The following is a 17,294-nucleotide window of genomic DNA, read 5'->3' as shown; positions in this document are numbered from 1 at the left end:
TATGGAAGTCTATTTAGTTTATTTTTCTCTACTTCTGTTCATTTTTTTGTTTTAGTATATGTGTGTGTGTGTGTGTGTAGTTAAATTGTGTAGCTATCAGTACCTTTTTCTCCCTATAGATAGATAGTAACAGATATCGTTAGATGGAAAGACACATATTTTGTGTTTTTCGTTCATCAGATGTGACCTGGGATACTATACTTGACTTATAGGGGAGTCAAAGATGAAAGTCTGAATGTTTCTCTTTTGACCAATGTAAACACTGCCATATAAGTGGGCAGGCCTGCTATCCAGTGTGGATCTGATGCTGTGGCTACAGCATTAGGAGCTGCTGAAATGATTGTTATAAATAGTCATGCTTGGTTAAGGCCTTAAACTTGCCATAACAAGTCTGCACAGATCTGTAATGCTCCTTTATAGAAGCTGTTGATCTCTGGGGTCCCATGCCAAGATTATTTTAAGAAATTTGAGAATAAGCAGAAGGCTATGGGGTCAGTTAGGCAATTATTCAAACCCTCCCCTAATCCCTAGTACAGCAGGAATTACTCTACTGAGAAATAGCCTTACTACTGGTTGCAAAGGATAACTAAACATCCAAAAGATAAAGCACATTATACAAAAGAGAATGTGAGAGCCCAATGACAAAGGGAGGAATGGAGGCCAAAACTACATTATGGGGCAGCAGTGATATGTATGTACACACACACACACACACACACATACATTATGGGGCAGCAGTGATATGTATGTATACACACACACACATACACATACATTATGGGGCAGCAGTGATATGTATGTATACACACACACACATACACATACATTATGGGGCAGCAGTGATATGTATGTACACACACACACACACACACACACACATACATTATGGGGCAGCAGTGATATGTATGTATACACACACACACATACACATACATTATGGGGCAGCAGTGATATGTATGTATACACACACACACATACACATACATTATGGGGCAGCAGTGATATGTATGTACACACACACACACACACACACACATACACACACACACACACATACACATACATTCTCTTTTTCTCAGCCTCAGGAACCCCACCACAGACTTTCTCCTACAGCCTCCAAAGACTGGAGCATAACTGGTCTCTTTTTAGACATTTTTCTTCCAAGCTCAGGAGGGCAAGAAAAATCTAAAGATGCCACTTTTATACTAGGAGCTTGAAAATGCCCCTGGGAGGGTGGTGTCAGAAAGTGCACATCTCTGCAGACTGAATGCACATCCAGACACTACATATATAAGAAGTCCAGTTTATGATGACTGCAACAATGATCCTGCTCGGACATCTACTGTTATGATACATTCTGTACCAAATTGTACTTTCTCAGGTGTCCTCCATCACAATCCCATTTGGGACTTAAGTCCATGCAGGAGTGTTCTTAATGGTTACCTGTCTCACCTAGATGTTGGACGTGACATGCTGAGGACAGGTGGCATGGTATGCTCCTGAGTCAGAATGGAAATAACTCCTATAAGAGCATATAAAGATGCTTGTGGTACATGATGCTGTAGCAAACCTCCACATATGCCACAGCTTGCTACTATGCAGCTGTACAGACATGTCATTCCTTTGCTCCAGGATCATTGAACACACAGACTAATATTCCATATGACACCGTGCTTAAAGTAGCTGATGTGAAAGCTAGGTTTCTATATTTACCAGTTAAATTTGGGCATAGTGTGGTGGAGGCATTCAGCAAACCTTGGGAGACAGAAAAAAAGAGCAACGTGGAGAAGAGGGACGGAGGGAAGGCAGCATAATAAAAGTCCTTAAAGGCAAACTAGATTCATGTTTTGCCTTATTCTGGCATCAAGAGAATGCAATAAATTTCAATATATAGTGTTCTGTACCACAAATAATTATGAGTTTACAGAGTAACGAATAGTGTGTGCTGTACTGGTGCAGTGATTTTATTGTGTACTTGAGTTTTGAGTTAAATTGACTGCTGGGAGATCCAGTGCTTGCATTCAAGTCTTAATGACAGATAGATGGATCGATCGATAGATTTGTGCTGATTTGCACAGCAGTATCCTTAATTTCCAAGTTATAAGGTAACGTAACACTATATATCAGCTGTCTATGTTTTCCAGATATAACTAGACAAGACCAGCAGTGCTGACATCCTGTCATCCAAATACATGATATAGCTTGGACAGTCATCCTGTCTTTCCATATTACAAATGAACAATGTTTGGTTTGCCAAGATTCATCCTCTCAGTGAATGGATATATCTTGGAATGTTATCCTTCTGAAGCTGGAAATTAACAGGGATTTTTAACTGCAACCATATATCTCAACTTCTTTGTTCAAGAATTGGAGACAGTGCCAAAAATAAAGGGGAATCAAATGCCTAAAATCAGGGGAAGGCTTTATGTGTAACTCCATTTCATTTAGAAAGCTAATAAAGGTTTTCAAACTGCATTCATTTTCTAAAGAACAAGAAGTGTGAAATTCTAATATGTGGGATTATGGACTGATTGCCATCCTTAAGTGATTTACTAGAAAATGAAAACTTTTATGAGGGAAAGGGCAAAATATGAGGCAAGACTATGCATGTTCTGTAAAACTAGAGAGATTTGAAAGTTGAGACACCAACACATATCACCAGGGTTTAATTAGATATTGCTTTGCAGGAACTACCAGCATTCATTGTGCTACATCCCTCCCCACAAAAAGGAAGAACAAAGTATTGTTAGGATACTACCATTTTCAGTTGTTAAATAGTGATGTATTAACAATGCTCAACAAAAAACAATGTAAATAGTCACAGAACAGGTAAAAAAGAAGAAAAGTTCAAGAGTCAAGAGTGTATTCATTTTTGTAAATGTATGCATTTTAATTTTCAACAAATTGTGCACAGTTCATAAAATATGTTGCATTCTCAGTATTTATTCTAGACTACAGTACTATTAAAGGGCCATTCATCTGCTCAGTTTCTGAACTTTTTGTACAGTGCTTTTCTAGTGTGTGACAAAAGATTAGGTATGTTAGAGGAATATAAACAAGACAAAAAATGAGGCTTCGGCCTAAATCGTTTCCTAAGTGCTGGAAGTCTCTGCTTTTGTCTGCATAAGTATTCGTTAAGATGTCAGCTTATTAATTATTGATGTCTCCCATTCAGGTTCTATGCAGCAGAGATTGCGATTGGATTGTTCTTTTTGCACAACAAGGGCATAATTTATCGGTAAGTGAGGTGGACCGTTTGTTATTCGTAAACGTTTGTGTTGACACATAATTTGCTTATTCACTGACATGATACTGATTGATTGCCATTGTTGCTGCAGTCAGTTTGCCCTGGATGAATGTGTTATGTTCTGATGTTGGATCAACAGAGAAAACAGCAACCTCAGCTAACTGTGTAATACAGGTTTCTAAATGATGATGACCTGTGAAGTAAGTAAGGTACCTTTGAAATGAGGCTAGCAAGCATGAAATCCTCAAATATCTGTTGCTGTTCAGGTTCCCATGACTGGGTCAGAGGATCCAGGATGCAGTTTTGTTGGGTTGCATTTTATGTTGTTTGGACAGAGCTATATAAAATATCTAGTAGAAGTTTTTGTGTAAGATTAACCATCATACAGCAGTTAACCAACATACTTTACTGACACTGAAATAATGTACATGGAAAGATGATCCTAACCCACCAAATACCGTTGTTCTCTGGCTATACCAGAGACTACCCCTTCTCTGGAATAAGCTTCCCGTGTATGTGAAGACGAGGTCTTCCGTAATGCAGTTCAAGTGTAACTTGGACAATTGGGTGGAGAACAGAAAATTCATTTCTGGTTTGACACCTGTCTCTCTAATGGACACAGGCAGCCTGTGAATGTTTCATCTCCTAGGCCTCTGCTTGTAAATGTTTTATCTTCCAAGCCCCTGTATACTCTTATCTAAAGTACTAGAACTTGTCAGAGATTAGGGATGCATAGCTAAGCTTAAAAAGGCCCTTGTGATCATTAGCCTAGTACATACCTATGACTCTGTGTATCTATGGATACTCATGTACTGGCCAAGTGTGGCATTTCTGACTATGCATCCTTTCCAGAATGTTCCATGTTGTGTAGCTAGAACAAAGATAAAGGGTTCTGTATTTTTCAGCATGGGACATATCATTTACTTTCCCACTAATATGGACTGTGTGTCCTCTGTTGCCAGACCTTTCTCTTCAGCAAGTCTACTATTCCTTGCATGATTGAATCACCACTGTTTTATGTAGAGAGGACATCTTTACCCGATTGTCATGGTGGAGTGGTCAACACAATGGTGGAGTGGTGAAAAGGTATGCCCCACAGTTTCAGGTTCAGGGGGTTGGTCTTAACCTGCAGTTGTTTTCTGGGTGGAGTTTGCATGTTCCCTCCTTGTCTGCATAGTGTATTCTAGTTCCTATCCACATTCAAAAGTTTTCACTTAGGGAATCTGCAGCATACAAAAGGGTGCAGTGCTTCTTGAGCAAAGCAGACTGTAATTACCTAACTGTTTGGTCACCGTATGTACCGTAGAGCACTTATCTGCATTTGATCCATCTGTTTCGTTAGTCAATTCATGCAAGTTTGCTAGAGCAGAGTTCTCAAGGTCATGTTCCTCGACCTCAAGAAGCTCTCAAACCAGAAAAGTTATAGATGAGGGAAGTGACTGCACTACTCTTGTAGCTACACTGCTTGCATTTTTCCCCTTTGAAGATTGTTTCTCTTGCCTGAGATTGCTTGTCCTCATTCAGCATTAGTGATTATCTGAGTTTGAAATCCTTGTACTAGAGCATTTAATCAGTTTCCAAATCCCATGTTTGCTAAGCAGCTCAACTCACATCTGGCAAATTGGTTGGAGAACTTTGTTCTGTTTTGATAAACCTTTATGACTATGACACTGTAAAAGTACAACAGGACAAAAATAGTGATTTTTTATCCAGAAATACTGAGAGATTTCTGATAGCAATGACCTGCTGGATGCTACACTTGTCATGCCGGCTGTTGAAAACCACTTTACATACTGTGAAATGTTTTGAGTAATATACAAGACAACATGAGTAAGTATATCTCTATTTTATTACAGCTGATTTTAGAAAGCAGTTGTTCACTTTTGATGGGAAATATAATTTACCCCTCATCACTGGACACCTGCTGAACATTTCAGTATTATGGTCCTGTTTCTGTACTCTGTGCTTCCCACTGTGCCCCTCATTTCACCATCTCTAGCAAACAGCATGACAAATGTAACCTGGAATGCTCTTTAGCACAACCTTTTGCTGTTTCAGTTGGGAAGATATCCCATGTTTTCCTTAACTTTTCAAACCAAATATTTACTGTAACTGCAAGTTTTAACAGCTTGGTGATAGCTGCAGACCAGTCTGCTGATATTTAAAGGAGAACTCCACTCAAATGTCAAGTTTATCTTTCCAGAAAGTGATCTTTCTTCCCTCTAATCCAGCACTAAACATTCCACGTACAGAAAAAGTACAATTTAATAATTATTCCATTTGTTTTATGCCTTAACTTGTTTCTGTTTGCCTTTTTTTGAAATCCCACATTTCCTTTCATGTGTTTGTCTCTTCAGCTGTTAATTCATGAAGGCTAGAAGGGACAGAGTAATTCAGTTAGGTCACTCTTATCCAGCTCCACAGCCATTAAGAAAACAATGGTTCTTAAACATTGGTATTTAAATATGCCTTATCCGTCACAAATTGCTAACATCACACTCCAGATAAATAGTATAGCGTGGAACAACAGCTGAGCCGGAACAAAAGCAATTTCTAAGTTTAGTTTTCAGATACAAACGAGGAAGAAAACTACACACACACATTAGTTTGTTTATTTATGTATTTATTTATTTATTGCTATCACAAAGCAGATGTCTTTCTTTTAATAAAACTCTAAGAGTGCCACAAAGAAAGAGTTTTCATCTTACTGTCCTGATTTTCTGTCAGTATTTGATTTTGCAATTTTCTTTACTGTATTTTTTGTAAATGTGCATGTTAACTTCTTCTGGTGCTTTATTACAGGATTTTTGCATTGTACACAGTGTTTGGTTTAGACAAGTTAGTGTGTTGGGAGAGGGATGATTCATATCAAAGACTAATTCTAGCTACAGTTTTAAAATATGAATGCGTCACAAACTGGCCCAGGTTAAGTACTGCCTAATAATCTCAGGCATTGCTGTCATCCAGTCAGGGACAAATACAGAAATAATCAAGGACAATCAGGGACACTTTTAAAATATTAGTACTATTAATTTGAGACACTAACAGAATAAGAGACTTAAACATTGAAGTAAAAGAAGTCTATAATTCTAATTATTGTTATTATTTATTAAGTGTAATTCACCACATTTTCTCCAAAAATCTTCAGTTTTATGAGAGGTTAAAAGGGCAGAACTAAATTTTGAGTCAAAATCAGAGATATCCCTGAGTTGAGAGGTATGCAGGGGTCAGATTCCTCATACTTTGTACACTTAACTACGTTTACTAATCTGAAAATAGCAACTAAGTCAGCTATTTTTTCAACTCTTGTCTTTCAAATATTCATTAGATGTTATACCAGAGATGGCCAGTAATAGAATCAAATGAAGGAAAATAATGAAAAATACTGACTGATGCTGACAGACAAAAGTAGACTGTAGTAGTACTGTTGTAATCAGATGGAGAAAGAAGCAGAGAGAGAGAACTACACTAAATGATCCCCTGTGTGTGATGACCCACCACTGGACCAGTAGTCAAGGAGCCTCAATCCTCATCACTGGCACCAGTGGGGGATATACATTCAGAGGATGACAAGTACACACACAGTATTTGTAGATGCAGCCCTCTGCATCAAGCACAATTTCCCTTAAGAGAACACGGAGACCACAGTCAGTCCAGGGATGGTTTCTCCCTATTTCTCCAGATCCCCAGTAAGACTCCCCACTGGTGCAGCCGTAGAGTTGGGATCTCAGATGGTAGTTTGACATAGAGCAAGGCTGTTAGGAGTGGCCCACACAGTGTCGCCAGATAAATATGCAACTACTTAAATATCTCTAGACAGATCAGCCACAATGAAAGGTTTAAATATATTTAATAATAAATAATAAAAGAACAAGAAAATACCCAGTATATATTTATAGTGACATCAGAGTTCAAAATCACAGGAAATATTTAAAACAACATTGCAGGACAATCTCAAATAAATAAAGAAAATATCTAAACTAAGCTTTACTATATTCCTGGCTATCTAAGAGAATTACTGTAACCTAAGAACTTACTGATAGAGCAAGGCAGATGTGGTGAATGGATCTTCTAGCTGTTGTCAGGTCAAAGACAGAATACAGAATACTGTGTCTCTGTAGGGGACTTCTTAAATTAATATCAGATATTACTGCAGGGCTAGCTTGAAGAATGACATTATTTCTTGCCATCTAACTTTTTTTCCCCAGGCCCAAAACAACCATTGATGGCAGCTGGTAGCATTTACCATCTGCTTGTAAAAATGCATAGACAAGGGCTTTTCCTCAGATCTTTGGCAGATGCTGGAAGTCATAAAACAATAAAACACTTCCAAGACAGTACAGAAAGTTCCCTAGTTTTAGACGTTATGTCTCCTTGCTGCATTGAAATTGAAAGATATCATTTTTTATTCCATGGCCATAAAGTAATTTAATTTCAGCTATTTTTCAGAAGTTTTGCTGGACTGAAGTTAACCTCCTGTGTTCCACTTTTCGCTGTTAAATTATATACATTCAAACAGGTACAATAGTGCATATATATTTCTGTTCTGTTCCAGTAGAACACATTGTGTATGCACTTTACAAAAACATTTTTCAGCAGACGTCTATACAAACAAGTTAGGTATATACATGACGTACAGTTCTAATACATTTGTAACAAAAGCATCTTGTATGAATCATGTTGATATTCACAAGTGACATATAATTATTGTACAAAATTCCAGATAGCTGGGCTGGCAGTGTTTCCTTTCATCACACCCTCATCATGGGCATTTCTCTCCCTTTAAAATGACATCAGGGAAGCAAAAGAATTGACTGCAAAACAAATTAATGTAGCATGGCAGGCCCTGTTTATGATATTTTGCAGTATGTCAGAGTGTTTAACCCCCCCCAACTGTTCACTGTCAGCCACTGTACCCCCCCGCCCCCCCACACACACACACAAGACTCTACAGAGCAGCAACTGCTTTATTATCAGGTTTATCAGAGCAAAAACAGATAAATCAAGCAACTCTCCACAATGTTACTGACCTAAATATTCTCAATATAGTCATGGACTGCCCCCTCAAAAACTGTACAGAGTTACAAGGGTCTGTAAGACAAATATTCAGTAACAAATTTATCAAAGCAAAAGCAACTAAATCACACAAATCTGCAGTATCGTACTGACCTAAGTATTAGCTCAGTGTAAAGGGAATATACTTTTTTCATTTCTGTTAGCTCATTCACTCTCTGTTCATAAAAGTGAGTGTAAAAGATTAATATCTGTCCCTGCTTGCCCTGTGCATAGGGGTCTCTTATTAGCTCTTCCTTTACTGGAATCAAAGATCACCTGCACTATCCCTCTTCAGCATAAGATTTCCTCCCCCTTCCCATTTGTAATTATTGATATACACCCTTCTCTACCTGGCAGCCTGTACTTCCTAAATTTCTGTTTGCAGCTACTGCATTAATTTTCTGTATAAACATCTCTGTTCAATTTATATTGTTTTTTCTTTCTTTTTGCCTTTTTTCAATGCACTGAAGATGATTTACTGATAACTAATGAACAGGCAACTTATACTTGGAGCAAAATCTAAGCTCTTACCTGCACATTGTAAAGAGGACCAGTGCTTACCAGATCTTGGGTTGTTTCTGGATAGTGAGTGTTGCAGTGCTACATTCACCTTGGGCCTCTCCCCCAATATATTTTTGAGGTAGACAAAACACCCCATTCGCTGCCATGCACTAGACTAATATAATCTTCATTGTCAACTCTGATAATTGCCTCACAACTAATCAAAATAGAATTAATTAGCCTCTATAAATCAATCTCTTTTTCCTTTAAGCCATCATATCCCTGCATATCTAACAACCAGTACCATCACTGCCAAATCACTTTTCCCATCACAACCATCAGGAAAGTCCATTTTGCAAAATTATTTCCCCTTTGTTCCTTCCCTCACCAAAACCCCTCCCACCTCTCTCAAACACTATCTTTCTTGAACCATTCACTCTAGTTCCCCTGATTTGCACATTTTTATATCTAATACAAAGCCATTTCTAAATTTACTTCATTATACTTCCTGTGGTCACGTGGGTTTCCTCCCGGTGCTCCATTTTCCTCCCACATCCCAAAGACATGCTGTAGGTGGATTGGACACTCTAAATTGGCCCTGGGGTGAGTGTGTGCATGTGTGTGCCTTCTGTGGAAGGTTGGCGCCGGGCTGGCAACTCGACACCATAAAATTCCACTGCCAATCATGAGCGGACAGGTGACCCGCTGTGGCAACTCCTAACCGGGAAAAGCCGAAAGAAGAAGAAGATACTTCCTCTGTTATATCACTGCACCTCAAACCCTCAGGCACAGCTCCTGTATACCCTTAACTTCTCTGTTGACATCATAATCTTACTTTAACTTCTGAGAAAGCTGTCTTCTTCTATACTTCGGTCCTGTGCTGATACATTCACGGCTTTTCCATAGAAACTACCTCCACTCTCTTATATCTGTCTAGTCTGTACTCTTTACTACAAATAACCATCCTGCTCAATAGCATCATCCTCTCTGTGTTAGCCCTGTCTTTTTCTCACTGTACCTCCTACCACTCCTTCTTACACAAAACAAATATCCCCCACCCTGCAATCCATAATGTACACACTAGGGACCTCTACTCCTAAACAAACCGCATTCTTCATATCATGTCCTCTTGGCCATTTCCACACTCTTGTATCATCTGACAGAAAAGCTGCTATAAACTACATAACCCCAACTTATCAAACTTTGGTTTTAAGCACAGATACAAACCCAGATATCTCATCCCTTACCCAACTCTGCCAAACCATTGACACCCCCATATGGTGATATCCAGCCAAGCATAGGAATCTCTACTCATCCTGCCACTTTCCCACCTCAATCACCACAACACTATTTACTGTCAAATGAATAGCTCTTATTCAAACAAATCCCTGTTCTTCTTCATTGTATGAACTGCTAAAACATATGCAATCAGATTTACAGACAACATGCTTGCATTACATTCGGCATCTCCAGTATTTAAGTTTTAACTGAAATTTGGCTAAATTCCAACATTAGGAATAATTAAATACCCCCCCCCCCCCAGCTGTAACATTTTGAGACTAGACCGATAACATGAAAAAGCAGGGGGCATAGCAGTTATATACAATAACTCACTGGCACTCTCACCAGACCCAGTCTGCCCACCCTCCTTCAACAGTGCAGAAATATTCCTTTTCCTGTTGGAAATCAGTTCACAAAAATATCTGTCTCATCAGTATTTACATTCCCACTAGAAACAAAAATTGAACTTTAGTGAGACTTTCTGTCTAGGCTATCCACCAATATCAGCCCATGCCACCATAGGTGATATAACTATTCACTGACCGTCTTTATACACCCATAACCCCATCTTTTTCATAAATCTATACAACTTCACAACTCATCTCCTCTCCAACCAGATACTATTGGAATGCCTGCTCTATCTGACTAAAGAGGCAATGAGTTTGGGAGATGGTTACTCACATCTGACCCAATTAAAATTATCTTGTCGGGTATCCTCCCAAGCTCTGTGAGTGAGCATGTCCCAATCTATCTTAAAACTCATCACTATGACATGGTCCACAACTTAGCTCAATTTAAAAAGATAAATTCAGAAAAACACTGCCAACCCTTTATCACACCCTGTCTCTATCTTCATAAATAGGTCTGTCCAAATAAACTATGTTCCCATTATATGGAAAAAGTCACCAATTATTCCCTTGCACAAAGGAAGAGTCTCTACTGAATTCTATGATTACTGCCCTATAACTATTCATTCTGCGCTATCAAAAATCCTTAGAAAGTGTATACAGTCCCAACTTCTTGAAATACTTAATAGATAACAACCTTCTGTCTTCAGCACAGCACAGCTTCAGGCCACATCACAGCTCTCCTTAATTTCATCCACCATATCAACTTCCGATAGTTAGGCTTGCTTAAACGTCCACACTCTCTCTCTCTCTGTCATCCTTCACAAGGACTCTGGAAACTTTATTTCCTCTCTTTTACTTGACTAATCAAAGTTATATGACTCCATATCATATCAGATTTTTCTCCATAGACTATCTTGACTAGGCTATGACACCCCCACCCTCTCCTGGTCCCACAGCTACAGGCAGTAAAATGGGAAAAACAGTAATCACCATTCTTGACCATCTCAGTCCAAGTGCCACAAGGCTCAGTCTTGGGCCCCATACCCTTTTTATTAATGACTGCCACACTGTTACTAATGACATAACCGTCATTCAGTTTGCTGATGCTTCACTCATAACCACAGCTAAGACCATCCTAGAAATTCAGGAAAAGACCCAAAAAACTTATTCTTCTACAAAAACCTGGTTTAACGATTCTACCTCATGCTCAGTGTTAAGAAAAGTAAGAAAACCATGTTATTACTTTTCACACCAAAGTCTGCATCCTGTACAAAAATAACTTCCATCATCTCATTAAACAAAATCCCTATTCAAATTTTGGTCTGTACAAAACTACTCGGTGTCATTATAGATAATGCTGTAAAGTTTGATATTCAAATATACCAAGCTGTCAGGAAACCCCACAGAAAAAGTTTACTCCGATGTTATAGCAAGTACTTTTAAACCAGCAATGTCAAGAAACAATATCTTCTGTATATCTCCTACTTTCACTAACATTTACTGCCCTACCTACACCAACATACAGCAATTCTTACTAACAAAAACTGTCTAGTGCTCTAACAAGATGGCAACATTTGCAACTAACCAAGCTGCAAAATCTCACCAGTGACCAGCTTTAAAACAACCACAAAATTGTCCTCAAGTGCAATTCATAGCAGAACCTTATAGCTCTACACAATCATGCCATTCCACGGACAAGTCCCTATGAAGAGGAAGTAAAACCCATAACTTTGCTCATCTGCCCTATACTGAAATTAAGTCTCCAAAATCTAGAATTCTGTGCCTACCAACATCTGCCAATAAACTAACCTATCCAGAATAAAAACCTGCTAAAACAGCACTTTAAAAGCACTTGGCTCTGCTCTTGCACCTCTCCTGACTAGACCATCAGTCCTTACACACCTGCATTAACTGCATATACTTCAAGAAAGCAAATTCTCAGAATAAATATCATACTGTCTTGTACCCCTTTGCCCTTACTACCGCTTATACTGAGTCTGTTAACCCCCCTTTGACAATTGTATTTTCTCCAACTTGGAAAACAGGAAATTCAAATGAAAACTAGCAAAAAACAAAATCAGTAGAAAAACCCCACGGCAGAATATACAGGCACGGACCTTTATTGTTGTAAGCGCTTTCGGTCAAGGTATTACCTCAACCTTCTTCAGACATAAACAATTTTAACAACCACCCTACTTTACTTAAATACACAATACTTAATTACTAAATCGCTCCCTTAATTGATCCATTAATTGTCTTGGGATTTTAAAGCAACAGCACATTGTAAGTTTTACTATGAATATACATTAATTAAATATAAAATAAAATAAATAATGAATAATATAAATAATATACATAGTATGAATAATATATTCATATATGTATGCAAGATGTGTGTGTATATAATATACAAACTTGCTTAAATATCTAAATATTAACATTTAAACTTTCCTTTGAAAATGTTATTACCTAAAATAATTTAACTCAAATCAAAACAAAAATATAAATATAGTATCAATGCACAACACCCTCAATTCTGCAAATTTCTCCAACAACTCCAATTATTAAAATCTCTTAATCCTATACATATCTATACAAATTATATATATATACTTATATACATATGTATACATGTATGTATATACACATACATATATATATGTGTGTGTAACAATAGATTTCATAAAAATAAATAAGTAAATAAATAAACCTATGTTTTAACATCCAAAACATCTCCTATATGCATTTTGTTGTATAAAAACATTCTATGTATATATAATTAAAATCAAAAACTTAATACATAAAAAGTATACCAAATGTTTAAATGCTATAAAAGAATTTGTACAAAGTTTATAAACAATATTTATAAACAGTGCAGTACGATACACAGCCACCAATAACCTTATTATCTCCTTAATGCCCTCAGTTTTAAAATACATTTGATTGATGCATACTCATTTAAACCTGGGGGAATTTGGGCTAATGTTCTAATTTGCCACAACAATTCTTGTTCTTCAAGCCATAATTGCCATGGGCCCCCCTAACATCAATCTTAACTTGTTGAATGACAGTAAATACAAAATGGTGCGTAGGATGTTCACTTATGTGCCTAGCTAGTGCATTGTTTAGATCTTTCTTCCCTATAGCATAAAGATGTTTATACACCCTTTTCTTAAATGCACGCTCAGTCTTACCTATGTAGAATGATAAACATTCTACACAAAGAGCCGCATAGACCACATTTTTACTTTCACAGTTAAACTTACCATTGATTTTATAATTATTCCCATTAATATGTACTTCTTTTCCTGGAAGAATGTGTTTACATTGTGGACACATTCCACATTTAGCCATACCAATTTTGGAGGTTGAAGATTTATTACTAGATTTTTCCACTAGTTGTTTTAAGTTGGTCCCCCTCCGATAGACAAATTTTGGCTTAATACCTAGTGTTTTAGCTAACATATTGTCTTCTAATATGATATTCCAGTTCTTATTAATAATACTTCTTATTATGTTAAAATCAATGGAATATGTAAAAATGAAATTAATTTGAGGTGTGGTCTCAGTTGATGGTTTTAAAGCGTTGTGCATGGTGCCACCTCCTAAAAGTGGCTTAAAATAGCCACCTTCTCTTTTAAGCACAACCTCATTCCTTATTTCCTCAACAAGGGCCTTTGGATAACCTCTGATGGTAAACTTCAAGCTCAAAGTATCACATTCTTTTACAAAATCCTGATGGTCAGATGTCATTCTTGCTGCCCTCACGAATTGTCCCTTCATCACACTTCTTTTTTGGTGGAATGGATGTCCACTTGAGAAGTGGAGAAGGGAATTCGAATGTGTTGGTTTTCTATAAATTTCAGATTTAAATCTGTTGTTGGCACTGTTCTTACTTAGTTTAACATCCAAAAAATTGATTTCGTTTTCTCCTATGGTGTAAGTAAATTGGAGAAAACTTATCATATTTGAGATGCTTTCTATAAATTGGGGGATCAGTTCTAATGGTCCTTTCCAAAGGAAGAACATGTCATCCTGGTATCTGTTATACCAGGTAACATTTTCTTGATATAACACATCTTGGAACAAATAATTACGCTCCCAGTATGCCAACACACTATTTGAGAAACTGCATCCACAGGGAGACCCCATGGCTATCCCAGTCTTTTGTAAATAGAACTGTCCCTTAAATGTCACAAAGTTGTTTAATAGGACAATCTCGAGTAGTGTTTCAACTAAATTCATTTGATCATTGGATGCTTTTTTACTCAGCATGAACTCCCTTGTCCATTCAATCCCTAGTTGTTGTGGGATAACGGTGTATAAATCCTTAATGTCAACTACTAAAAATTTAAGGTCCGGATTATACACCAATTTATCAATACACTGTAAAAAAGCCCAAGAGTCCTTGCAGATTTGAGACTCACCTTTTAATAAAGGTTTAAGCATACTGTCTACCAGTTTGGCACATGCATACGTAATCGAACCCCTTCCATCGACTATAGGCCTGAAAGGGGGATTAACCAAGTTTTTGTGAATTTTTGGCATGCCAAACATGGTGGGAATCTTAGGTGCTAACATGTCCAAATACTGTAACATTTCAGAATCTATAGTCCCTTGGATGAAAAGATCCTCCAAGATACCTTTGATCTTTTTGTAAGCCATATTAATCTCATTAAGGCTAGAATTTGAATAACTATCAGATTCCAAGTGTTCTAATACCTTTCCATTGTAAAAGTATTCATCCATGAAGACTAATCCGCCCCCCTTATCAGGTGCCATGACCCTTATGTTACATTCATTGCGAAGGGAAATAAATGCTAGCTCTTCTCTAGTAATATTTACTTTGCTGCTTTTGGGAAAACTGTGGCAAGAAAGCAACGTTCTTAAATCAATCTCACAAACCTTTTCAAAAATACTTAAGGTATTATGCAATGGGGGATTGAAAACGCTAGAAACTCTATGAGTATTCAAGAGAGAAGGGGTATTACCAAATCTGAATGCCAAGTTCAATTTACGCACATATAATTTCAAATCTACAATTGTGTTAACAACATTACATTTTCTGTCTGGAACAAATGTAAGACCTTTAGAGAAAAAAATCAATAAGATTTTGTTCAATTGTAATAACAGTGTAATTGTAGATTTTAAAGTCCCCTCTTTGACTGGTGAGGATAGTAGGACCACTATTTTCACTGCTCTCTATCTCCTCCATTGGTTCCCCTTCTTCTTTCTCTACGATCTCCCCCTGTAATTGGTTGTGGAATTGTTGTTGTTGTTGCTCGTGCCAGGAGGTGAGGCATCTCGCCTCCTGTGAAAACCCTGGTTGTTGTCATTAACAGTGTTTCCCCCTTCGCTCTGGTTATGGTTGTTCAAACCTCCATTGTTATTGTTTGTATGGGTGCCTTGGTTCCTGATACGCTCACTCCTCCTAATAGGTTCCGTGTCAACCTCATTGGGAACACGTTGGATCGGCTGTGGTAAAGGGTCTGTGTTACCATTCGCCCCTACTTCTCCCAACCTGGATTGTCCTAAAGGGGGAGGGGGGGGTACGCTTTATGATTGTTATAGTCTTTTATATCTCTATCAATTTTACGTTGCTTGTTAATAACTAATTTATTGATTGCTGCTTCAATGCTTGTCAAGATTCTGGTGTAATCATATCTGTATCTGATAAACTCGGAATGATTTTGTAAGAAAGATTCCAACTCAGTTAACTCCTGCAACAGCATGTCCACTTCCACATTATAGAAATTAATAAGGAATTCAAAATTCTGTAGCCTGTTTATCAAACAGGACTAAAAGCTCTTGATGAAACACTGAATTATTAATCAGTCCAGCAGGGTAACGCCATTGGCGTAACCCTTTAGGAACAATCTTTAAGCTTATACATTCTTTGAGGTACGACACCTCTAGCTGCAGTTTCCTACAGCGATAAAGTTTACTATCAAACATATTAAGTTTATCCAGAAAAATGGTAGTAGAATTTGAACTCACCGATGTTTCTTGGTTGGTCCCCGGGCCATTATTGTTGTTAGTAAGTGAGCCCGTGAAAAAATCTCTCTTGGCAAGAAAATTCGTAACTGAGGGTATTAAGGCAGAATCACTCGCCCCATTCTGCACTAAGCTTGAATTGTTTCTCACAATGTTCGTTGTGCTATCTCGAAGAATGTTAGAACTTTGATTACTGGAATTGACGGTTACTTGTGCTTCATTCGTATGGTTTTCTGTAACCCTTTGTGCTGGCGGAATAGATGCCGTTGACGTGCTATTTAGCGTAGCACAGAAACTGGTCCCAGGCACCACCAACGGAACAGGAGATTGATTCCTGGTTACGCATTCATTCACTTGTTGCGTAAGTTTGTCGACCTTGGTCAAAAGCATATTGACCAACATTGTTAAGTCCATAGGAGACCTGTTACCACTAGAAGAATCACCAGGGTTGTCCTCTTCGTGATGAATAGCGTGTACCATACGCTGACCATTGGAGTTGTTGGCGTTATTAGTAATGTTTTCCACATCCTGAGAAAACAGTGGTTGAGACTCGGTCCTATCATGCCCATTGATCTGACCGCTAGTAGGATTTCCACACGACATCACAAACTTGGAAAACAGGAAATTCAAACGAAAACTAGCAAAAAACAAAATTAGTAGAAAAACCCCACGGCAGAATATACAGGCACGGACCTTTATTGTTGTAAGCGCTTTCGGTCAAGGTATTACCTCAACCTTCTTCAGACATAAACAATTTTAACAACCACCCTACTTTACTTAAATACACAATACTTAATTACTAAATCGCTCCCTTAATTGATCCATTAATTGTCTTGGGATTTTAAAGCAACAGCACATTGTAAGTT

At 37.8% G+C, this 17,294-nt stretch overlaps 1 protein-coding gene across 1 annotated transcript in view; it reads left to right on the top strand.

Moving 5' to 3' along the window:
• PRKCB (protein kinase C beta) overlaps positions 1 to 17,294 on the top strand; it is a 2,112,091-nt gene that overhangs the window by 1,730,180 nt on the left and 364,617 nt on the right. Inside the window, exon 12 of the mRNA XM_044089400.1 lies at positions 3,176 to 3,238. Within this exon, the coding sequence (XP_043945335.1) occupies positions 3,176 to 3,238 (63 nt within the window). The remainder of the gene's footprint in view (positions 1 to 3,175; positions 3,239 to 17,294) is intronic.

The sequence above is a fragment of the Protopterus annectens genome, chromosome 12.part0 (assembly GCF_019279795.1).
Source record: "Protopterus annectens isolate FY-2018-M chromosome 12.part0, PAN1.0, whole genome shotgun sequence".
Lineage (NCBI taxonomy): Eukaryota > Metazoa > Chordata > Ceratodontiformes > Protopteridae > Protopterus > Protopterus annectens.
This window is presented reverse-complemented; position numbering and strand designations above follow the sequence as displayed.